At 48.6% G+C, this 18,556-nt stretch overlaps 1 protein-coding gene across 6 annotated transcripts in view; it reads left to right on the top strand.

The window, feature by feature from the left end:
* The window catches only part of SDCCAG8 (serologically defined colon cancer antigen 8), a 694,410-nt gene extending 677,295 nt beyond the window's left edge, over positions 1–17,115 (top strand). For 3 of the 6 annotated variants that reach the window (XM_029593982.1, XM_029593980.1, XM_029593981.1), the window contains exons 19-20: positions 3,226–3,286; positions 16,741–16,859. In XM_029593982.1, the coding sequence (XP_029449842.1) occupies positions 3,226–3,276 (51 nt within the window). In that variant the 3' untranslated portion in view covers positions 3,277–3,286; positions 16,741–16,859. Of the gene's footprint in view, positions 1–105; positions 183–3,225; positions 3,287–16,740 lie in introns of all 6 variants that reach the window. The other 3 variants (XR_003855449.1, XM_029593983.1, XM_029593984.1) reach the window with 3 other exon arrangements.
* Positions 17,116–18,556: the final 1,441 nt, after the last annotated feature.

Raw genomic sequence — 18,556 nt, 5'->3', positions numbered from 1 at the left:
TCCGTATTCTGTTTCAGTTTACTCCAAAAGTTCCACAAACTAACGATTATGAAAGGATGAAGTATGTATAAAACTTAATAATCTGTACCACTTTGTCCATTACAGCTTTAGGTCTGTCTCCCTTCTCAAGTTTAACACAGAATACTTCTTGGTGTATTATGCAGTACACACCAATACATCAGGTACACAAGCTTTCAACAAAGTCACACATTTGTTGTGTTTTCCTACCATAGAGGGCAACTATCTGTGTAACTGGGACAATATTTTTCAAAGCTAACCAATGCTCTCTGGAAAAAATCAGCCCTATGAACTCTGTGTTCACCTATGTACTTCAAAGAGATTTAAAAATTATTTTGACGTGTTCAAATAAATGTCAACACAACACATGCAGAGCTGAGTAAAGTCATTAATATCTTTGCAGTTATCCAGCACTATACTAATGGCCTCACATAAATATATAATTCTGAAAATCTGCTTTTTCAAATCGACAGCTATGTTCATTCTGTGATACGCAGTACACCTGCTGAGTTGCAGACATTAAACATGTCTGATAATTTCTTCTTTGTTATTAAATCCATCAAATAAAACATCTACGTTGTTTCACCATTCACCATCTGAAAAAGGTTTTCCATTTTCTGCAAGTAACTAAGCAATAAGACACTGTGTCACTTATTTAATACTCATCAAATTACTTGCTTCTGCATTTCCATAGATTCCTTCAAATCCAAAAGTTGTTGAGCACATTTGGGAGAATATAAGAAAATTAGCTACATGAGAGAAATGGTGTGCTTCTTAATATCCCTGAGCATCATGAGGTGCAGAGGCATACTAAGTGGGGGTGGGGTCCGTCCTGGGTGACAGCCGGAAGGTCGGCAACCATGAGCGAAGCCCATCCTACTCGCGCTACAAGAGGAGGGAGGCCTCCGGGCCACGAGCAGTGGGAGCACTGGGCAGCCACCTAGAGTGACACGGGTCTTGAGCCGAAATTGCATAGCGTTTTCTTCTTCCCACCCCCGTGGCCCAGAAGAGGAAGTGGTAGGTCCGCATGGGTGGGAAGAAGGAAAGATCATGCAGTCGCGGTCCGAAGGAAGAGCAACAGCACTGGCCCCCACCCTCCCCACTGCAGATGCAGGAAGTAGAGCTGCGCCAGCCCCCGTGCCGCCTCAAGAAAAATGAAGAGTCCCCATCTGTCGTGGGGAAAGATGGAGGAAGCTGTTGCTGTGCTTCTGATGGGGAGCGGAGAAGGAAGTGAGAGTGTGTTTGTGTCTGTGTGTGTTAGAGTATGTCTGTGTGTATGGGATGGAGGGTGCATGTTTGTGTGTGAGAGAGGGAGCTGTGTGAAGGAGTGTGTATGTATGAGAGAAGAAATGGAGGGAGCCTGTGTACAGGGGTGTGTGAAAGTGTGTGCAAGAGAGAGAGAGAGCATGCGTGAGGGAGAAGGGGAACTGGAAATCACTGGGGGGGAGGACAGAGAAGTGAATCTGGGGAGTGGGGGTGCCAAATACTTTAGATACGCCACTGATGAGATGGGATAGTGAGTAGGAAAGCTACTGGAGTAACTTTACCCAGATATTGAGCAGCATTTATTGGGATAAGTCTGATGCTGAATATACCTGTATAAAGTTACCCAGGTAAAATTGCCTGCCTAACTTTAGGATAGTCATTCAATGCAACCAGACTTATCCAATACCAGTGCCCTCTGGCTAAAATATATATGCAGTCCAGGAACGCCTCCAACTCCACCTCTTCCTATGCAGGAAAACTTTGTGTGGGCAATAGTTTGCCCATGCAAAATGTACCCACTCAGTGGGGGATATTTTTAACCCATAGATTGATTACTTAACTCAAAGTTTAGCCAGACAATTCTTTTGAGCATTGTCCTCTGTATTTTTGGGGAACTTGCAAATTAAGAAAAATGTCCCCCCCCTTTCTGTTCAATAAGGAGGTCATTTACTTAGCCACAGTATTTTCTCCCAGAGGGTTTATTATGCTGCAGTGCACAGTACTGCAGCTTAGGAAACTCTGCAGTATTTTCCTCCACGGTAAAATAATTGCAGATGGTAGGCATCCAAATGCCACATGATGGCTGCCCCTTCACAGGGGGGTCACCATCTTGTTAAAGGGCCCAAGCAGCCCAAATGACCCTCTTCTCAACACGTTATCCCCCCCCCCCTCTCATTCAGAGGTCTTGTGAGAACCCCATTCCACCCACCCCTCAGCCACCTCAAGGCAGCGCCATGAAACACAATTTAAAAAAAAAATATATATATATTAGAACTTGCATGGCAAAGGCCCCTCCCTCTTCCCAATATAATCCCTGTGAAACAATAGACATCCTCCCCCCAGCCTCACCCATCCCATTAATACCTTTAGTGTCCCTGGTGGTCAGGCAGCAGGGGAGGGTTTCTATACATTGGGGGTGGTCATTTGGGCTGCTTGGGCCCTTTAATTAGCAGGCCAGAGAATCCCAGTGCTCCCAGGGAACGTTAGCTTTAATTCCTGAGTTATAGCTAACTTTAATGAAAATATCACGGCTTGCAATTTTTCAGGCAAGCCATGTTGTTTTATTTCCATGAACTTGAATATTATGAACTGCTTTGCAAGCATTTGCATAATATTTCCAAGCAAATCAGCTCATTACCATTTTTGCATTGTTGAGGATAAAATAACATGCAGTATTTAAAATACCACGTTATTGCCAACGCAAGGTTTTTTACTGCATGGTAAACGTCTAGCGCAGCTTGATAAATGACCGCTTTAGTCGGCTCCAAGCTCTCTTTTACCCTTCTGCCTTCATCACTCATTGTCCTCTATTTGGATATAGCTGCTATGGCTACATCTTTCTTGATACCTTATTTTGATCTTGCACTTGATTCTTCTCCATACTTATCATGTCACTTAAATATAAAACAATCCATGAAGCAATAAAGGGCAGATTATTGGCTAAGGTTTTATATACATAAGCACAATCTGCCATAACCACAGGCAGTAGCACACTGCTGTGTATTTAACCTGGAAGCCTTGTCAATTATGAATTTTTATTTAACACAATAATAGTACTATCAACTTGAACTGTGCTGCCTTCAATAGTCACTAGATGGCAGTATTGACAATGGCATCTTATATTATGCAACACACTGCTTAGCAGACTGAAGTCATAAAAGCTTTGCTTATGCAGTGATGCCACCCATGTGACAAATGATCAAATCTGTGTGCTTCTTGTAGGGGTTGCACTTAGAAGCCTCCTGGGCTACAGATTGCTCACCACTGAACTAGTTCGTAATTTGTAAGTAATTAAAATATACAGTATCACATTTGTAGCCTTACAAAATCTGGATCCTATGAATAGTGTGCAGTATAAAAGCAGTTTAAGAAGAGGCAACATTTTTTCTCCCAGGACAAGCAGGATGTAGTCCTCACAGATGGGTGGCATCATCAGATGGAGCCCTGTCATGGAACACTTTTGTCAAAGTTTCTAGAACTTTGACTGGCACCCTGAGCATGCACAGCATGCCATTCAATCCCATTGCCACACGGGGTCCCCCTTCAGTCTCCTTTTTTCCGCGGAGCTGTTGCCTCACGGTTTGTGGAGCTCTGTTTGAAAATATTTTCCTCATGGAATAGTTTGATGTTTTTTGTCAGTTTTTCCCCACCTCGGGATCCCCCAGAGTGAATCTATCCTCTGGTGTCCTGTAGGAGTTTTTTCACGTTGTTGCAGTCAGTTCCTAAGCATCTACCTCGTGGTGGCCACCGACCGTACGCTGCCCTTTTTTTGATGGCGACCAGTTTTAGCAAGTGCCCTGAGTGTCCGTGGACTATGTCCATCACGGACCCACATGACATCTGCATCCTGTGTCTCGGGCCTTCCTACGACATCTGTCGGGGTCCCAGCTGTGCTCAGATGACCCCCAAAGGCTGGCGCGCCCGCCTGGTCAAGATGGAGCACTTGTTTGGTTCCAAGCAATCGGCTTTATCGACTCCAGTACCGGGTACGTCGAGTCGTGGGGATCAATCTGACTCTGGACCTTCGCTTTGTATGCCCCGCTGCAATGATCAGGGGGCAGGAGATCGCCCCTCACCAGCATAGGGACATTCGAAGAATTCTGCATTGTCTTCCTCGGTGCCGGAGAAGGACCGGGCCAAGCATCGTGGGAAGCATCGACACCGGCACCGACGGTCGTCTCCGTCTCGTGTTGGCACCAACCTTGGTTGAACCCCCTCTGAAGAGGCACCGAGGAGAGGAGGCCCCGTCTTCCTCCAGACCCGGGAGCCCAGAGCATTCCCCATCGATACTGGTGCTGGGCACTGAGCCTCTGCGGACCCCCGTGGACGCTACAGTGACGCCCAGCCTGCCTCCTACTCCAGGGTCGGTCTTGTCCACATCCTCATTCAGAGAGGAGTTGGACTGCGTGGTTCAACAGGCAGTGTTAAATGCCCTTCGGGGTCTCCAGTAGCCACCGACGCCGGCCCCCATACCGACATCGGAACAGGTGCCCTTCATGTTGGCTCCTCTGCTGGAAAGGTTGGACATGCTGCTCAGTGCCTTACCGCCACAGCCCATGCTGGTGGGCCCCCTGGTGCCCTGTCCACCACCGGTGCTTCCCCCTGTCTCAATCCCGATTCCCTCAGAGGAGGAAGATGTGCCTCCTCGCCCATCTCCATGGGCAGTACTGGCATGGATCCCGTCCCCGGGCCTCCCGGTGACCTGGCATCCATAACAGGTCCCAGTGCCCTCAATACCGGCGCCATCCCTGTCAGTTCTGCCTTACCGACCATCGGTGCCCACATCCCATACTCTGGGTTTTGGCCTCCCTCCTCGACCCAGACAGTTTACTGGTGGGGAGGAAGCCCCTTATGACCCATGGAATCTGAGCATTCCTCAGAGGCCTCCAAGGATCTTCTTTCAGAGCCTTCTCCGCCAGATGAGAGACGGTGTTCGCTTCCAGAGGACCTATCCTTCGAGAGTTTTGTCCGGGTGATGGCGGAGACCATTCCCTTCCAACTTTTAACCGAAGAGGATGCCTGCCACAAGATGTTGGAGGTCCTCCAATTTGTGGACGCTCCTAAGGAGGTGATGGCAGTCCTGGTGCATGAGGTTCTCCTAGACCTCCTTTACCGGCTCTGGGAACACCCAAGTTCTGTGACTCCAGTCAATAGAAAGACGGATGCCACCTATTTAGTACAACAGGCCCTAGGCTTTCAGAAGAGCAGTTGCCACACCAGTCCGTGATAGTCAAATCAGCCCAGAAAATGGCCAAGAGGACCCGCTCTCACTCCTCTGCCCCTCCAGGAAAGGACCATAGAGCCTTAGACACTCTGGGTCGAAGGGTTTTCCAGGGATCCATGCTTATTGCTCATATAGCGGCATACCAGTTGTACATGAACCAGTACAACCGGAACCTCTGGAAATAGGTCCAGGAATTCACTGAGACCCTACCACAACAATTTCAGGAGGGCCTAGACTCCATCTCCAGAAAAGACTGGAAGCCAGGAAACAAGAGGTGAGAGCGTCCTATGATGTCTTTGAGACAGCATCAAGGGACTCAGCAGCAGGCAGTGTCAGATGCTGGACTTGGCTAAAAGCCTCCAACCTTCACCCGGAGGTTCAAAACAAACTGGCTGACCTCCCCTGTACAGGAGAAATCCTGTTTGGGGACAAAATCTGGGACGCAGTGGCCCAACTTAGGGACCACCATGAGACTCTATGTCAGTTTTCTACTACCACCTCTGATCCCTCTTTGGCGACCCATAGATGGCCATGTAGGAATACCATAAAAGTTTTACAGGCAATGGAGATACTATCCTCCGGCCACCCGTGCTCGTACATCTCTGTCCACCCAAAGAGGCCACCCTCGCCAACAAAGAGCACCCAGGGCTCAGCCAGCCCCCCGCCCCCCCCCCCCCGCCTAGCCTTGCAGCTGACTTTTGAGTGGCACATAGAGAGCAGAAACCTATCCCCTTTGCCCGCACCATCCAACCCACCTGTGGGGGGTCATCTCTGTCTATTCAGGAACAACTGGTCCCAAATTACCACCGACCGATGGGTATTATCCATCGTAGCATGAGGTAACTGCCTGAATCTCCTCAGTGTTTCTCCAGACTCCCCACCTTCTCCGGCGTGAAGCCTCATAGAACATGCACTGACCTTCAAGTTAGAACTCTCACTTCTGCTACAGACCAGAGCTGTGGAATCGGTTCCCCGGGCTCAGCTGGGACGAGGGTTCAACTCCTGGTATTTTCTCTTTCCAAAGAGAACAGACTGCCTCGGCCCCATCCTCAATCTCTTCAAATTCATTTTCATTTCATTTTATTAAAATGTATTTCCTAGCGTGTAGCCAGATGGACTCAGAACAAGTGGGTATAGTGTGCTCGTGCTAGCAGTTGGAGACGGATCTGACGTCAGCACGGGTACATATACCCCCACAGGAAGTGAAGCAACTCAGTAATTTCCGTCTCCAAAGCAGTTTGGAGCGCCTGCACGCTCGCTGAGCGTGTTTTCCAAATCTACTTTCTATTTTCTACTTTCTACTTTACAAATTTCTCAGAAGACGAGCCCCGCACTCCTGCGGTGATACCCTCGGGTCCCTCCCCCAGTTGAGTTTTCCGAGGTGATTTCCGCGATCCCTCGGAGGTCTACGCCTCGGTCCGGTGGCCGAATCGCTGCAGGGATCTAGCCCCCGAGCGAGAAGGGCTCGGGCATGGCTGAGAGGCGCCTCAGTCCCGGCGTGGACTTAGCCCCGAGCGAGACGAGTTCGGCGGCTTAGAGGCAGCGGGTGCATTTCCTCAAGCACGGCGGTGAAGGTATTTTCCCCTATCCCCCCACAGCCGGAGACCGCCCGGGTTACAGCCAGGAAGCGCCGAGGATCAGGTAAGGCGTACATCTCTTACTTTTTTGGTCTCCGAGGTACAAGGATCGGCGGCATGGCCTGCATGTGGCACGCCATGGGGGTCGCCATTTTGTCTGCCTTGTTCAGGTATTGAGCGCCCATGTTAGGCACCTGTTGATGGGGGCACAACACGGCATATTATTGAGCGCATATTGTATATTATTGACCGCATATTGCTGACCGCATATTATTGAGCGCATATTGTATATTGAGCGCATATTATTGAGCGCATATTGTATATTATTGAGCGCATATTGCTGACCACATACTATTGAGCGCATATTGTATATTATTGAGCGCATATTGCTGACCGCATATTATTGAGCGCATATTGTATATTATTGAACGCATATTGTATATTATTGAGCGCATATTGCTGACTGCATATTATTGAGCGCATATTGTATATTGAGCGCATATTATTGAGCGCAAATTGTATATTATTGAGCGCATATTGTATATTATTGAGCGCATATTGCTGACCGCATATTATTGAGCGCATATTGTATATTATTGAGCGCTTATTGCTGACCGCATATTATTGTTGAGCGCATATTATTGGCAGCATAAGCGCCGGCGCTCTGCTTTCGCAAGACGCGATGGAACATTTAAATGCCCCGGCGTCCCCAGAGGCAGCACCTCCTGGTTCCGGCGTGAAAGCTCTCGGCCTCTGCTCAGCGTGCCAGCTTAGAGCCACGCAGAGCGAGGAACCAGACTCCCTTTGTGCCCAATGTGAGGAGGCCGTGGGAGCCTCGGGCCAGGACCAGTCTCAACCGAGGTTTACAGACAGTTCCCCAGGGGCCACCCCGGATCTAGCGGGGCCGTCCTGAACAGCCAGGAATTCCGGGGGACTTGGTACCCCGACGGCTAGAAACCGCTTCCATTTCCTGGGTGGACTTATTTAAGGGAATCCATGCCTTTGTACAGATGCAGTCAGCTTCCCGTCCAGGCCCTGCTGCCGCTTCAGCTGACCCTGCTTCTGGACCTTCTTGCCCTTATCGCGGGCACCCGCCTCCGGGCAGTCCGGCTCATGCGGACCCTGATGTCTCGGAGGACGAGTCCGAACCCCCCGAGGAGGGGGAACTTCCCTCAGGGATAGAGCCATACCAAACTATGAGGCGGTTCTTTCCCAAGGAAGATCTCTCCGACCTGGTTTCTCAGTGCCTGACGGAGTTGGCTATTCCAGGCCCCAGTACCATGGAGGCATCCACGCAGAACCCCCTGCTGGAGGGTCTTCGTCCCACAGCCCGCCATTTCCCCTTCCTGCAAGCGGCACAACAGCTGATCGATTTGGAGTGGAATGCGCTGGAGGCCTCATTCAAAGGGGGTCGGGCCCTGTCCGGCATGTACCCCCTGGACCCGGCAATCAAGGATATGCTGGCGTGCCCTAAAGTGGACGCCTTGGTTAGCGCAGTGGTCAAGCGCACTACCATTCCAGTGGAGGGGGGGGTGGCCCTCAAGGAGGCTCATGACCGACGCCTGGACGCCATCCTGAAGCAAACCTTTGAGGTGGCAGCTCTGTCTGTGCGAATCGCAACCTGCTGCACAGTGGTAACGCGTTCCTGTTTGTCACAGGTAAGGAACAATGCGCCGGCAGCAGACATGGAGTCAGCTCTCTCGTTCCTTACGGATGCCGCCTCCGACCTAGTCCGTACGACAGCCAAGGGGGTCTCATCCTCAGTAGCAGCCAGGAAGCAGCTCTGGATATGGGACTGGTCAGCCGACGCTCCTTCTAAGACACGTCTCACTAGAATGCCATTCAAGGGGTCTCTTCTGTTCGGCAGCGACCTAGATAAACTGGCCAGCACAAGGGGTGCCTCTCCAGTACCTCGACTGCCAGAAGACAGGTCCAAGAGGAACCAGCGCACCTTTCCGAGGCCCTCCAGAGGTAGAAGCTCCCAACGCTTCACTCCCTATAGGAGTCGCTACCAGGCACCTCGTCCTCAGGCCAGGAACCAGTCCTTTCGGACCAAGCAGCACAAGAGGGGAGCCGGCTCGGGTTCGGGTCCCGGCCGCACCCCACAATGAGAATCCGCCGATCCATCCGGGGGACGAAGCCATAGGGGGCAGGTTAACCCTCTTCTACCCCAGATGGGTCGAGATTACGTCGGACCAGTGGGTCCTCGCCATCATCCGAGAGGGGTATTATCTGGACTTCCATCACATCCCTCCGGACAGGTTTGTGGAATCTCCGTGTCCAATCCACAAGAAGGCAGCATTGGAAACTACCCTGGCGAGGCTTCTGTCCTTGAAAGCCATAATCCCAGTACCTGCATGGGAAATGGATTCTGGGCACTATTCCATTTATTTCATGGTACCCAAGAAAGAGGGCACTTTCCGGCCCGTATTGGACCTCAAGTCAGTCAACCGATACTTAAGGGTCCCGAGGTTTCGCATGGAAACTCTGCGCTCAGTCAAGACCGCAGTACAGCCAGGGGAATTCCTCACGGCCTTAGACTTGTCAGAAGCCTACCTGCATATCCCAATCCATCGGGACCATCAGCGCTACCTACGCTTCAAGGTTCTGGGACGACACTTCCAATTCCGGGCTTTGCCCTTCGGGTTAGCTAGGGCGCCGCGGACCTTCACCAAGGTGATCGTAGCGGTGGCAGCGGCGCTCAGAAGGGAAGGAATCCTTGTCCATCCCTACCTAGACGATTGGCTGATTCGGGCGAAATCCCGAGAGGAGAGCCATCGGGCAACCAACAGACTGATCTCCCTGCTGGAAAGCCTGGGATGGGTAGTCAACCTAAACAAGAGCTGCCTACAGCCTTCCCAATCACTAGAATACCTGGGAGTCCAGTTCGACACCCAGGCAGACTAAGTCAGCCTCACTACCAAGAGAAGGTTAAAACTCCAGACGCGTCTACGGTCCTTGATGGCAGCCAGCCGGCCCATAGCTTGGGACTATCTGCAGGTTCTCGGTCTCATGGCATCCACCCTGGAAGTGATACCCTGGGCGCGGGCCCATATGAGACCACTACAACGCTCCCTCCTTTCTCGATGGAGCCCACGCTTCCGGAATTACTCCGTGCATCTACCTCTACCAGCCAGACTGCGGACCCAGCTACGGTGGTGGTTGCAGTCCAACCACACGAGCAGGGGGTCGAAGATGTCCTCCTCCACGTGGACTCTGCTCACCACAGATGCCAGCCTGAGCGGATGGGGAGCACACTGCGAAGAGCTCACCGCCTAAGGGCGATGGAACAGAGAAGAGTCGGGGTGGAACATCAACCGTCTAGAGGCACGGGCAGTCCGATTAGCATGCCTGCGATTTGCCCACAGACTGAGGAGCAGAGCAGTCAGAGTGATGTCCGACAACACCACCACGGTGGCATACATCAACCGACAGGGCGGAACCAGAAGCCAACAGGTGTCCCTAGAGATAGCCCCGCTGATGGCTTGGGCAGAGGCGAATCTCCAGGACATCTCCGCCGTCCACATTGTCGGAAGGGACAACACCGCGGCAGATTTCCTCAGCAGGGAAAACCTAAATCCGAGAGAATGGCAGCTGTCCCCCACAGCCTTCCAGATGATTGTGGATCAGTGGGGGACTCCGGACATGGACCTATTAGTGGACAGGTCCAATGCTCAAGTACCCAGATACTTCAGCCGCAAGCGAGATCCGTTCTCTCACAGGATCGACGCCCTGGTTCAGCCATGGCCTCCAGGGACTCTGCTATACGCCTTTCCGCTGTGGCCCCTGCTGGGCGCCCTTATACACAAGATTCAGAGGCACAGCGGCCTAGTTCTTCTAGTAGCACCAGACTGGCCAAGAAGACCCTGGTACGCGGACATGAGAAGACTACTGACGGGGGAGCCCCTTCCCCTGCCTCCTCTCCGGGACCTGCTTCGTCAAGGTCCCATCCTCCACGAGGATCCGGCTCAATTCTCTCTTACGGACTGGCCATTGAGAGGGCTAGACTGAAGAAAAGAGGTTACTCGGAGCCGGTGATAGATACACTCCTCCGAGCTCGCAAGTTTTCCACATCCCTCACCTACATAAGGATCTGGAGAGTATTTGAGGCCTGGTGCAACACTCATGGCACCAATCCACATGCGACCACAATCCCTATTGTTCTGGATTTCCTGCAGGAGGGGCTTCAGAAGGGTCTCTCCCTAAGCTCCATCAAGGTTCAGGTGGCTGCGCTGTCTTGCTACGGTCCCAGGAGGGATGGCAAGTCCATTGCCACGCACCCAGATGTTTCCCGCTTCCTGAAAGGAGTCCAGCACATTCATCCGCCACTGAAGTGGCCAGTGTCCCTGTGGAACCTCAACATAATTTTGGATTTTCTCGCAGGATCCACCTTCAGACCCCTTCGGGGCCTGTCTCTCCGTTCGCTAACTTTGAAGATGATGTTCTTGCTGGCAGTGTGTTCCACACGCCGCATCTCAGAGCTACAAGCACTATCCTGCCGTGATCCCTTTCTGAGAATCACTTCGGAGGCTATCCATCTTCGCACGGTTCCCTCTTTCTTACCTAAAGTAGTCTCACAATTTCACCTCAATCAAACCATATCTTTGCCAACCACGGCAGGTTTGAAGAAATCAGAAGAAGGGCGTTTGCTACGCCATCTCGACATCGGCAGATTGCTACCCAGATACCTGGAAAAGACAGAAGCAGTACGAAAGACGGACCATCTGTTCGTCCTTCACAGCGGGAAGAAGCAAGGGGAAGCGGCCTCTCGGCCCACCATAGCCTGCTGGATCAAAGAAGTTATCAGAGCGGCCTACGTAGAGGCTGGGAAGTCACCACCTCTACAGGTCAAGGCTCATTCCACCAGAGCGCAAGCAGCATCATGGGCAGAATCTAGGATGCTGTCGCCCGCAGAAATATGTAAGGCGGCGACATGGTCCTCCCTCCATACCTTTTCCAGATTTTACCATCTGGATGTTCAGGCCAGGGAGGACACAGCATTTGCGAGGGCAGTCCTATGCGGTCCTCAAGCAGCCTTCCGCCCAGTCCGGGAGTAAAGCTTTTGTACATCCCACTTGTTCTGAGTCCATCTGGCTACACGCTAGGAAATGTTGAGATTACTTACCTGATAATCTCCTTTTCCTTAGTGTAGACAGATGGACTCAGCATCCCGCCCAGCTGCCGGTGTACATGGGTTTCACCGATTCAAGGTACGCCATGTCATTTTCTTACATAAGAGCGTCCACTCTACCAGGTGTCAACGCCTTCCGGTTGGAAGCGCTGGTGGTCTCCAGCTACTATCAATCGGTCAGGGGAATCCTGTTTCACTAATTCATTGATCGTCAGTACACATATATCCATAACAGCTTTTGCAAGGAAGATTACTGAGTTGCTTCACTTCCTGTGGGGGTATATGTACCCGTGCTGACGTCAGATCCGTCTCCAACTGCTAGCACGAGCACACTATACCCGCTTGTTCTGAGTCCATCTGTCTACACTAAGGAAAAGGAGATTATCAGGTAAGTAATCTCAACATTATTTGCCTATCACAAAAAGGTCTAGGCGAGTCACAGTAAAAACATACACAATGTAATAAATTATATACATTACCAACAATAAACATAACAAACAATGAATATACCATTAGTTTCATAGAAACAATATTGTCAAAAACTTTGTTCAAAAGTAGCCTAGACTTTGCTTAATTAGAGCAGATCATATCCATCTTATAGGATAAGGAGGTCATCTTTTTCAGGACTAATAAACTTTTTTAGAATACACTGAAAGCACAGTAGAGCAGGAAATCTCTCAAAAGACCTTAAACAGATTTCTCTGCAGAGAGCGGTTCAAAATGGCATACTTGGGAACCCTACTTCTGCTTCTGCATCATGGGGAATGGCTCTGCTCTCTGAATCTACAGGAGACTTACATGCACATTGCCATTTTTCCACCTCATCGCAAATATCTGTGCTTTGTAGTAGGCCACCAGCACTTCCAATACAGGGATCTCCCCTTTGGACTGGCCTCTGCACCCCGAGTCTTCACAAAGTGCCTGGCAGTGGTGGGAGCACATTTGCGCCGGAACGGGGTGCATGTGTTCCCATATCTGGACGATTGGCGCATTAAGAGTTCTTCAAAAGTGGGAGCCCTTCAGTCCTTGCACGTGACATTGAGCCACCTTCAATCACTGGGTTCCACGTAAACTACCCAAAATCCCAGCTGACTCCGTCCCAGTGACTCAACTTCATCAGGGCAGATCTGGACACCACAATAGCCAAGGTGTTCCTTCCCAATGAACGCATAGCCACCCTGGCCGGACTGGCCAGGTCCATCTATCACCGGTGGATGCCCTTGGCCCGCCTCCTCCTGAAGATGCAGGGTCACATGGCATCGTCAGTGCACGTCACCTCAATTACCCGCCTGGCCATGAGGGTCACGCAATGGACCCTGTGGTCTCAGTAGTACCAAGCCTCTCAAGAACTCTCTGCACTGGTCCAGATAACCTAACCACTCCAGCTCTCCCTTGCCTGGTGGGCGCAGGAATCCAACCTAAGCAAGGGACTTCCTTTTCAGTTCCCGGCTGCTCAGGTGATCTTGACCACAGATACCTCCAACCTAGGCTGGGGGGCCCATGTCAACGGCTTCCACCCGCAAGGGATGTGGTCGAAAGCTAAGACGAGCTGCCAGATAAACTTCCTGGAACTCTGGGTGAAAAGGTATGCACACTACGCATTCCAGGACTGCCTGTCCAACAAGGTCATCTTGATCCAGATGGACAACCAAGTGACCATGTGGTACGTGCACAGGCTCTTATCTCCTCTGCCAAGAGGCGGCGCAGATTTCGGCCTGGGCCCTGTCATGGTTCATGCTCCTGCAGGCCATCTACCTGGCAGGAACTGAGAATGTGGTGGCAGACCACCTCAGTTGGACATTTCACCCCCACGAGTGGTCCCTAAACCCCTCGGTGGCAGACATGATCTTCCACCGGTGGGGTCAGCTGGACGTGGATCTCTTTGCATCCTCGCAGAACCACAAGGTAGACCACTTCTGCTCCCGGCACAGGGAAGGACAGAGACTAGCTGTGGATGCCTTTGCCCACTTCTGGAGTGCAGGTTTCCTGTATACATACCCTCCGATTCCGCTAATAGGCAAGACTCTCATGAAGCTGCAACAGGACAGAGGCTACATGATCCTCATAGCCCCACATTGGCCGCGTCAGGTCTGGTTTCCGATACTCTGCCACCTGTCTGTCCAGGAGCCCATTCGCCTGGGCACCTCACCCGATCTCATCACGCAGGATCTGGACATGCTACGCCACCCGAACCTCTGGACGTTGTCCCTAACAGCTAGGATGTTGAAAGGCTAGTACTACAGTCCCTCAACCTTTCAGATAATGTCTCGCAAGTCCTGGTAGCTTTGCATAAGCCTTCTACACAGAAGTCTTACCAAGCAAAGTGGAGGAGATTCTCATCCTGGTGCAAGGAGGAGGGTCTTGACCCTTTCACTTGACCCTTCCACTTACCCCACTCCTAGGCTTTTGGACTACCTCTGGTCTTCAGACTACCTCAATCCGGGTGCATCTGAGTGCCATCAGCACCTACCACCAGGGAGAGGGCAACACTCCAGACTCGCTGCAGCCCTTCGTGGGGCGCTTCATGAGGGGCTTACTTCACTGAAGCCTCCATGCATCCTCCTGTTGTGGCCTGGGACCTCAATGTAGTGCTGGCATGGCTCATGCGGCCTCCACTTGAGCCCCTGCGAGTTCAAACACCTCACCTGGAAGGTCATCTTCCTAGTAGCGGTTACTTCTGCTCGCAGAGTCAGTGAGCTGCAGCCCTAGTAACCTATCCACCTTGTACTCAAAAAACTCAAACCGCTCCTATTCCATTACGATTTCAGATCCGTCCTCCAAGCCATTCTGTTCTCTAAGATCGACTATTGCAATTCCATTCTGCATGGTCTTCCAGCCTCTACTATCAAACCTCTCCAGTTGCTACAAAATGCAGCGGCAAGAATTTTGACAAATACCAATCGGAGAGAGCATATCTCTCCCATTCTAAAAGATCTCCACTGGCTCCCAGTAAACTTCCAGATCCTTCATAAATCTCTCACAATCATTCATAAAAATATCCGCAGGCCCTTCCATTTGGAACGCCATGCCTCCGGACCTCAGACTGGAGACCTGTCTAACAACTTTTAAAAAGAAACTAAAGACATGGCTGTTCAGCCAAGCCTTCCCCACTACAAACCCCATTGCCTGATCTAGAATTGTCCACCACCCACCTATGTAAAATTTTTTTTTCCATATTTCTCATGCATAGTATCTATTAAAGAGGTTGGCTCCTTGCCCCCCTCTTTTGTATATAGTATTTATTTATTTATTTACTTTTTCGTTCACCCCCTTCTTTATTTCTTACTCCAAGTTAAGGCATCCTTGTTATAATGTAACTGTATGCTCCTTATCTCTTGTTGATTGGTTAATTATATTTTCTGCTTAGTTCATTGTAAACCGAGTTGATTTGATTTGTATCAAGAAAGTCGGTATATAAAAGCCTTTAATAAATAATAAATAAATATGAAGATCTTCCATGACAGGGTGGTGCTGCACACTCACCCTAAGTTCCTGCCTAAGTTGGTGACTGACTTTCACCTGAATCAGTCTATCGTGTTGCCCACCTTTTTCCCAAGAGCACACTCTCATCCAGGTGAGCAGGCTCTGCATACCTTAGACTACAAGTGTGCTCTCGCCTTTTATTTAGAGCACACCACAGCCCACAGGCAGTCCACCCAACTCTTTGCCTCCTTTGACAAAAATAGACTTGGTGTTGCAGTGGGCAAGCAGACCCTCTCCAACTCCATGGGGTGGTGGGCAGGTTTCGTGAGGACTACCATCCTGCTTGTCCTGGGAGAAAGCAGAGTTCCTTACCTGTAACAGGTGTTCTCCCAGGCAGCAAGATGTTAGTCCTCACGAAACCTGCCCGCCACCCCACGGAGTTGGGTTCGCTTACATTGTTATTTTATATTTCGCTTGTACTTTTTGCTATAAAACGAGACTGAAGGGAAACCCCATGTGGCCACAGGGTTGGTGGCATGCTGGGCATGTTCAGTGTGCCAGTCAAAGTTCTATAAACTTTGACAAAAGTGTTCCATGACAGGGCTCCATCTGATGATGTCACCCATCTGTGAGGACTAACATCCTGCTGTCCTTGGAGAACAACTGTTACAGGTAAGCAACTGTGCTTATGTAGGTCAAAGTATAAATTACAGGAATCAAACACAATGTTTTTATGTTACAGAATTAAGCACTAGCAAATAAAAAAGGATAACCTTTGATATACAAAAATAAATAATTATAAACTCTGTAATAATGAAAAGTTAAAATTAAGTTGAATAAAATGCCTGAATTAATAGCTTTTGTAAATGCTTTGCAAGTTCACCAAGTGTATCTCAATACCCTAGTGGTTTCTTAGCAGCAAACAGACCACTTCCTGTTTTTGACACTGCTATCCTTTCCCTATTCAATCTGAACAACTGGCAGTAAACAGAGTGTGGCAAAGAAGGACTTCTTTTCTGGAAACAGGAAGTGGAAGCATACTGGTTGTGCCCCTATTTTTATTTACCATTTTTGCTCCATCAGTTACAGAAATCAGACAACCTGTTTTTCTTTTCAAATACAATGTCTAGGGCCATAACAGCTTTGATGATCCTATCTGTTACACTATGTCGGTCATAAGAAAAATAGTAAGCATAAAATCCACCAGAAATAAAAACCTTTGAAATAGTAAACAATATACGTTATCTGCTTCCTTAACCACTACCAAACTTCTTTTCTGAGAACTTCCTCATTGAAACCGTTGCCTATAATAAATTACAAGTATAAGTCAGTTTAAGGAAAACAGTTATTTAATAATCTTACTCTCTGTGTTTCTCTTTCAGTTATCCTCCGCCCAGTGCCCTGATCCCTGACTTACTGGAGAGTGAAGACCTGCTTCCAAAACTAGGATTTGAATACCAAAATGCCTCTCAGAAGATGATACGCTGCACAGTATCTGATTCATTTTTAACAGTTGAATGTTTTGCATTTAACCATGAAATTATCTAGATTTATTTTAAGAATTTCCAACAAAATGAAGAAAAACAATTCTAGAATGCTTCTTATGAGTTAAATCTAAAGTAAGACTTTAGGAGCTCGACCATGAATATTGCAGTGGCCAACAACTGTTTATAAATTATTTTAAAACTAATGTAATTCCTATTTTGTAATCTATTTATTACATACGTATGCAAATAAACCCTTTTGAAGCCCTGTAATATGTTTGGGTTTTTTTTAAATAACACTGCAAGAGCATTGTACACTATTCAGTACAGAAAGAAATTGAGCAGATAGAAGTGAACTGGGTGCCTCAAGCTAAGGGTTATGTCTCGGAGGCCAATTGAACCACAAACAAAGTACAGCTTGTAATGAAAGCATAATCATAGTGACAGCAGAAAAAGACCAAATGGTCCATCCAGCAGGCAGTACAGCAGTGACTGCACTTTTTAGGAGCGAGGACTAGAGAGTACAAAAGGTCAAGGTTTCTGTTAATCCATTTGCAGTTTGGACTTTAAATCCCTCCCACCTCAGATTCATTTTCTTCTTAAGTAGATTTGCTCACCTTTCTGTTTCTTCTATTTTCCCAAACAAGACTACACTATCTTAACATGGAGCAGAACAATTTATAGGAAAGGACCCAAGAAACAGGACGGTAGTCGGTTTAGAAAAGCCACGAAGTGAAGAAATCAAAAGCTAGACCGATGCCTTGGAAGGATTTTATTAGATAATGAAAGTGCCCAACCCTTGCCAAAGTTTCGCCTTTTATTGATCATATAAAATTATTTAAAACCTAAAAGAATAGGTGGATTTACCTTTGGAGTGAATGTAATGAAATCTCTTGCAGAATCCTTTTGTATCAAAAATGTAGCTGTTTGTAAACACCAGAGGTTCTGTCATTGTAAAGAGTATTAAGAAGGAAAATTGATATATGAGCAGAATTTCACTCTTAAAAAATCTTTTGCATTATCCCAAAGTAGAATCCTTTTTATATCAAAAACGTAGCTGTTTGTAAACACCAGAAATTCTGTCATTCTAAAGAGTATAAAGAGGAAAATTAATGTACGGCATTGCCACACCCCCAGACCCGCCCCAGACCACCCCCTGACCCCCGGTCACGCACCCGGACATGCCCCCTCCCACCTATTTTACGAAGTCCCGGGGCTTTGCGCGTGCCGGCGGCCTATGCAAAATAGGTGCGCCGGCGCGCAGGGCTTTTAAAATCTAGCCTTTAAGTTTTAAATAATTTTATATGATCAATAATTTTACATAATCCATAATATTTTATGAGTGAAATCCTGTTCAAATAAAGACCAATAGACATATACATTTAAGCTTTTGAATTTTATAAGGCACTTTGTTGTGATTTTTTCTATTTTTAATTAAATAGATACTAGTTGGAAAAAGACATCGAGCCTTGCATCTATATGTAGATAATAGAAAAGGTAATGTTAAATACATCTTCCCTGTTCTTTAGCTTATCTGTTCTCCAACAATACTGCTAAGATAATTTTTTGGGTTGTTCTTTTATTTGTATTTGTAATAAATTTGATATATTTTTTGTAGAGCCCCTGATGCAGCTATAAGGCGAAACTTTGGCCAGAGTTGGGCACTTTCATTATCTAATAAAATCCTTCCAAGGCATCAGTCTAGCTTTTGATT

The sequence above is a fragment of the Rhinatrema bivittatum genome, chromosome 3, assembly GCF_901001135.1.
Source record: "Rhinatrema bivittatum chromosome 3, aRhiBiv1.1, whole genome shotgun sequence".
NCBI lineage: Eukaryota > Metazoa > Chordata > Amphibia > Gymnophiona > Rhinatrematidae > Rhinatrema > Rhinatrema bivittatum.
Note: the sequence above shows the minus strand (reverse complement) of the source record. Positions and strands in the feature narration are given on the sequence as shown.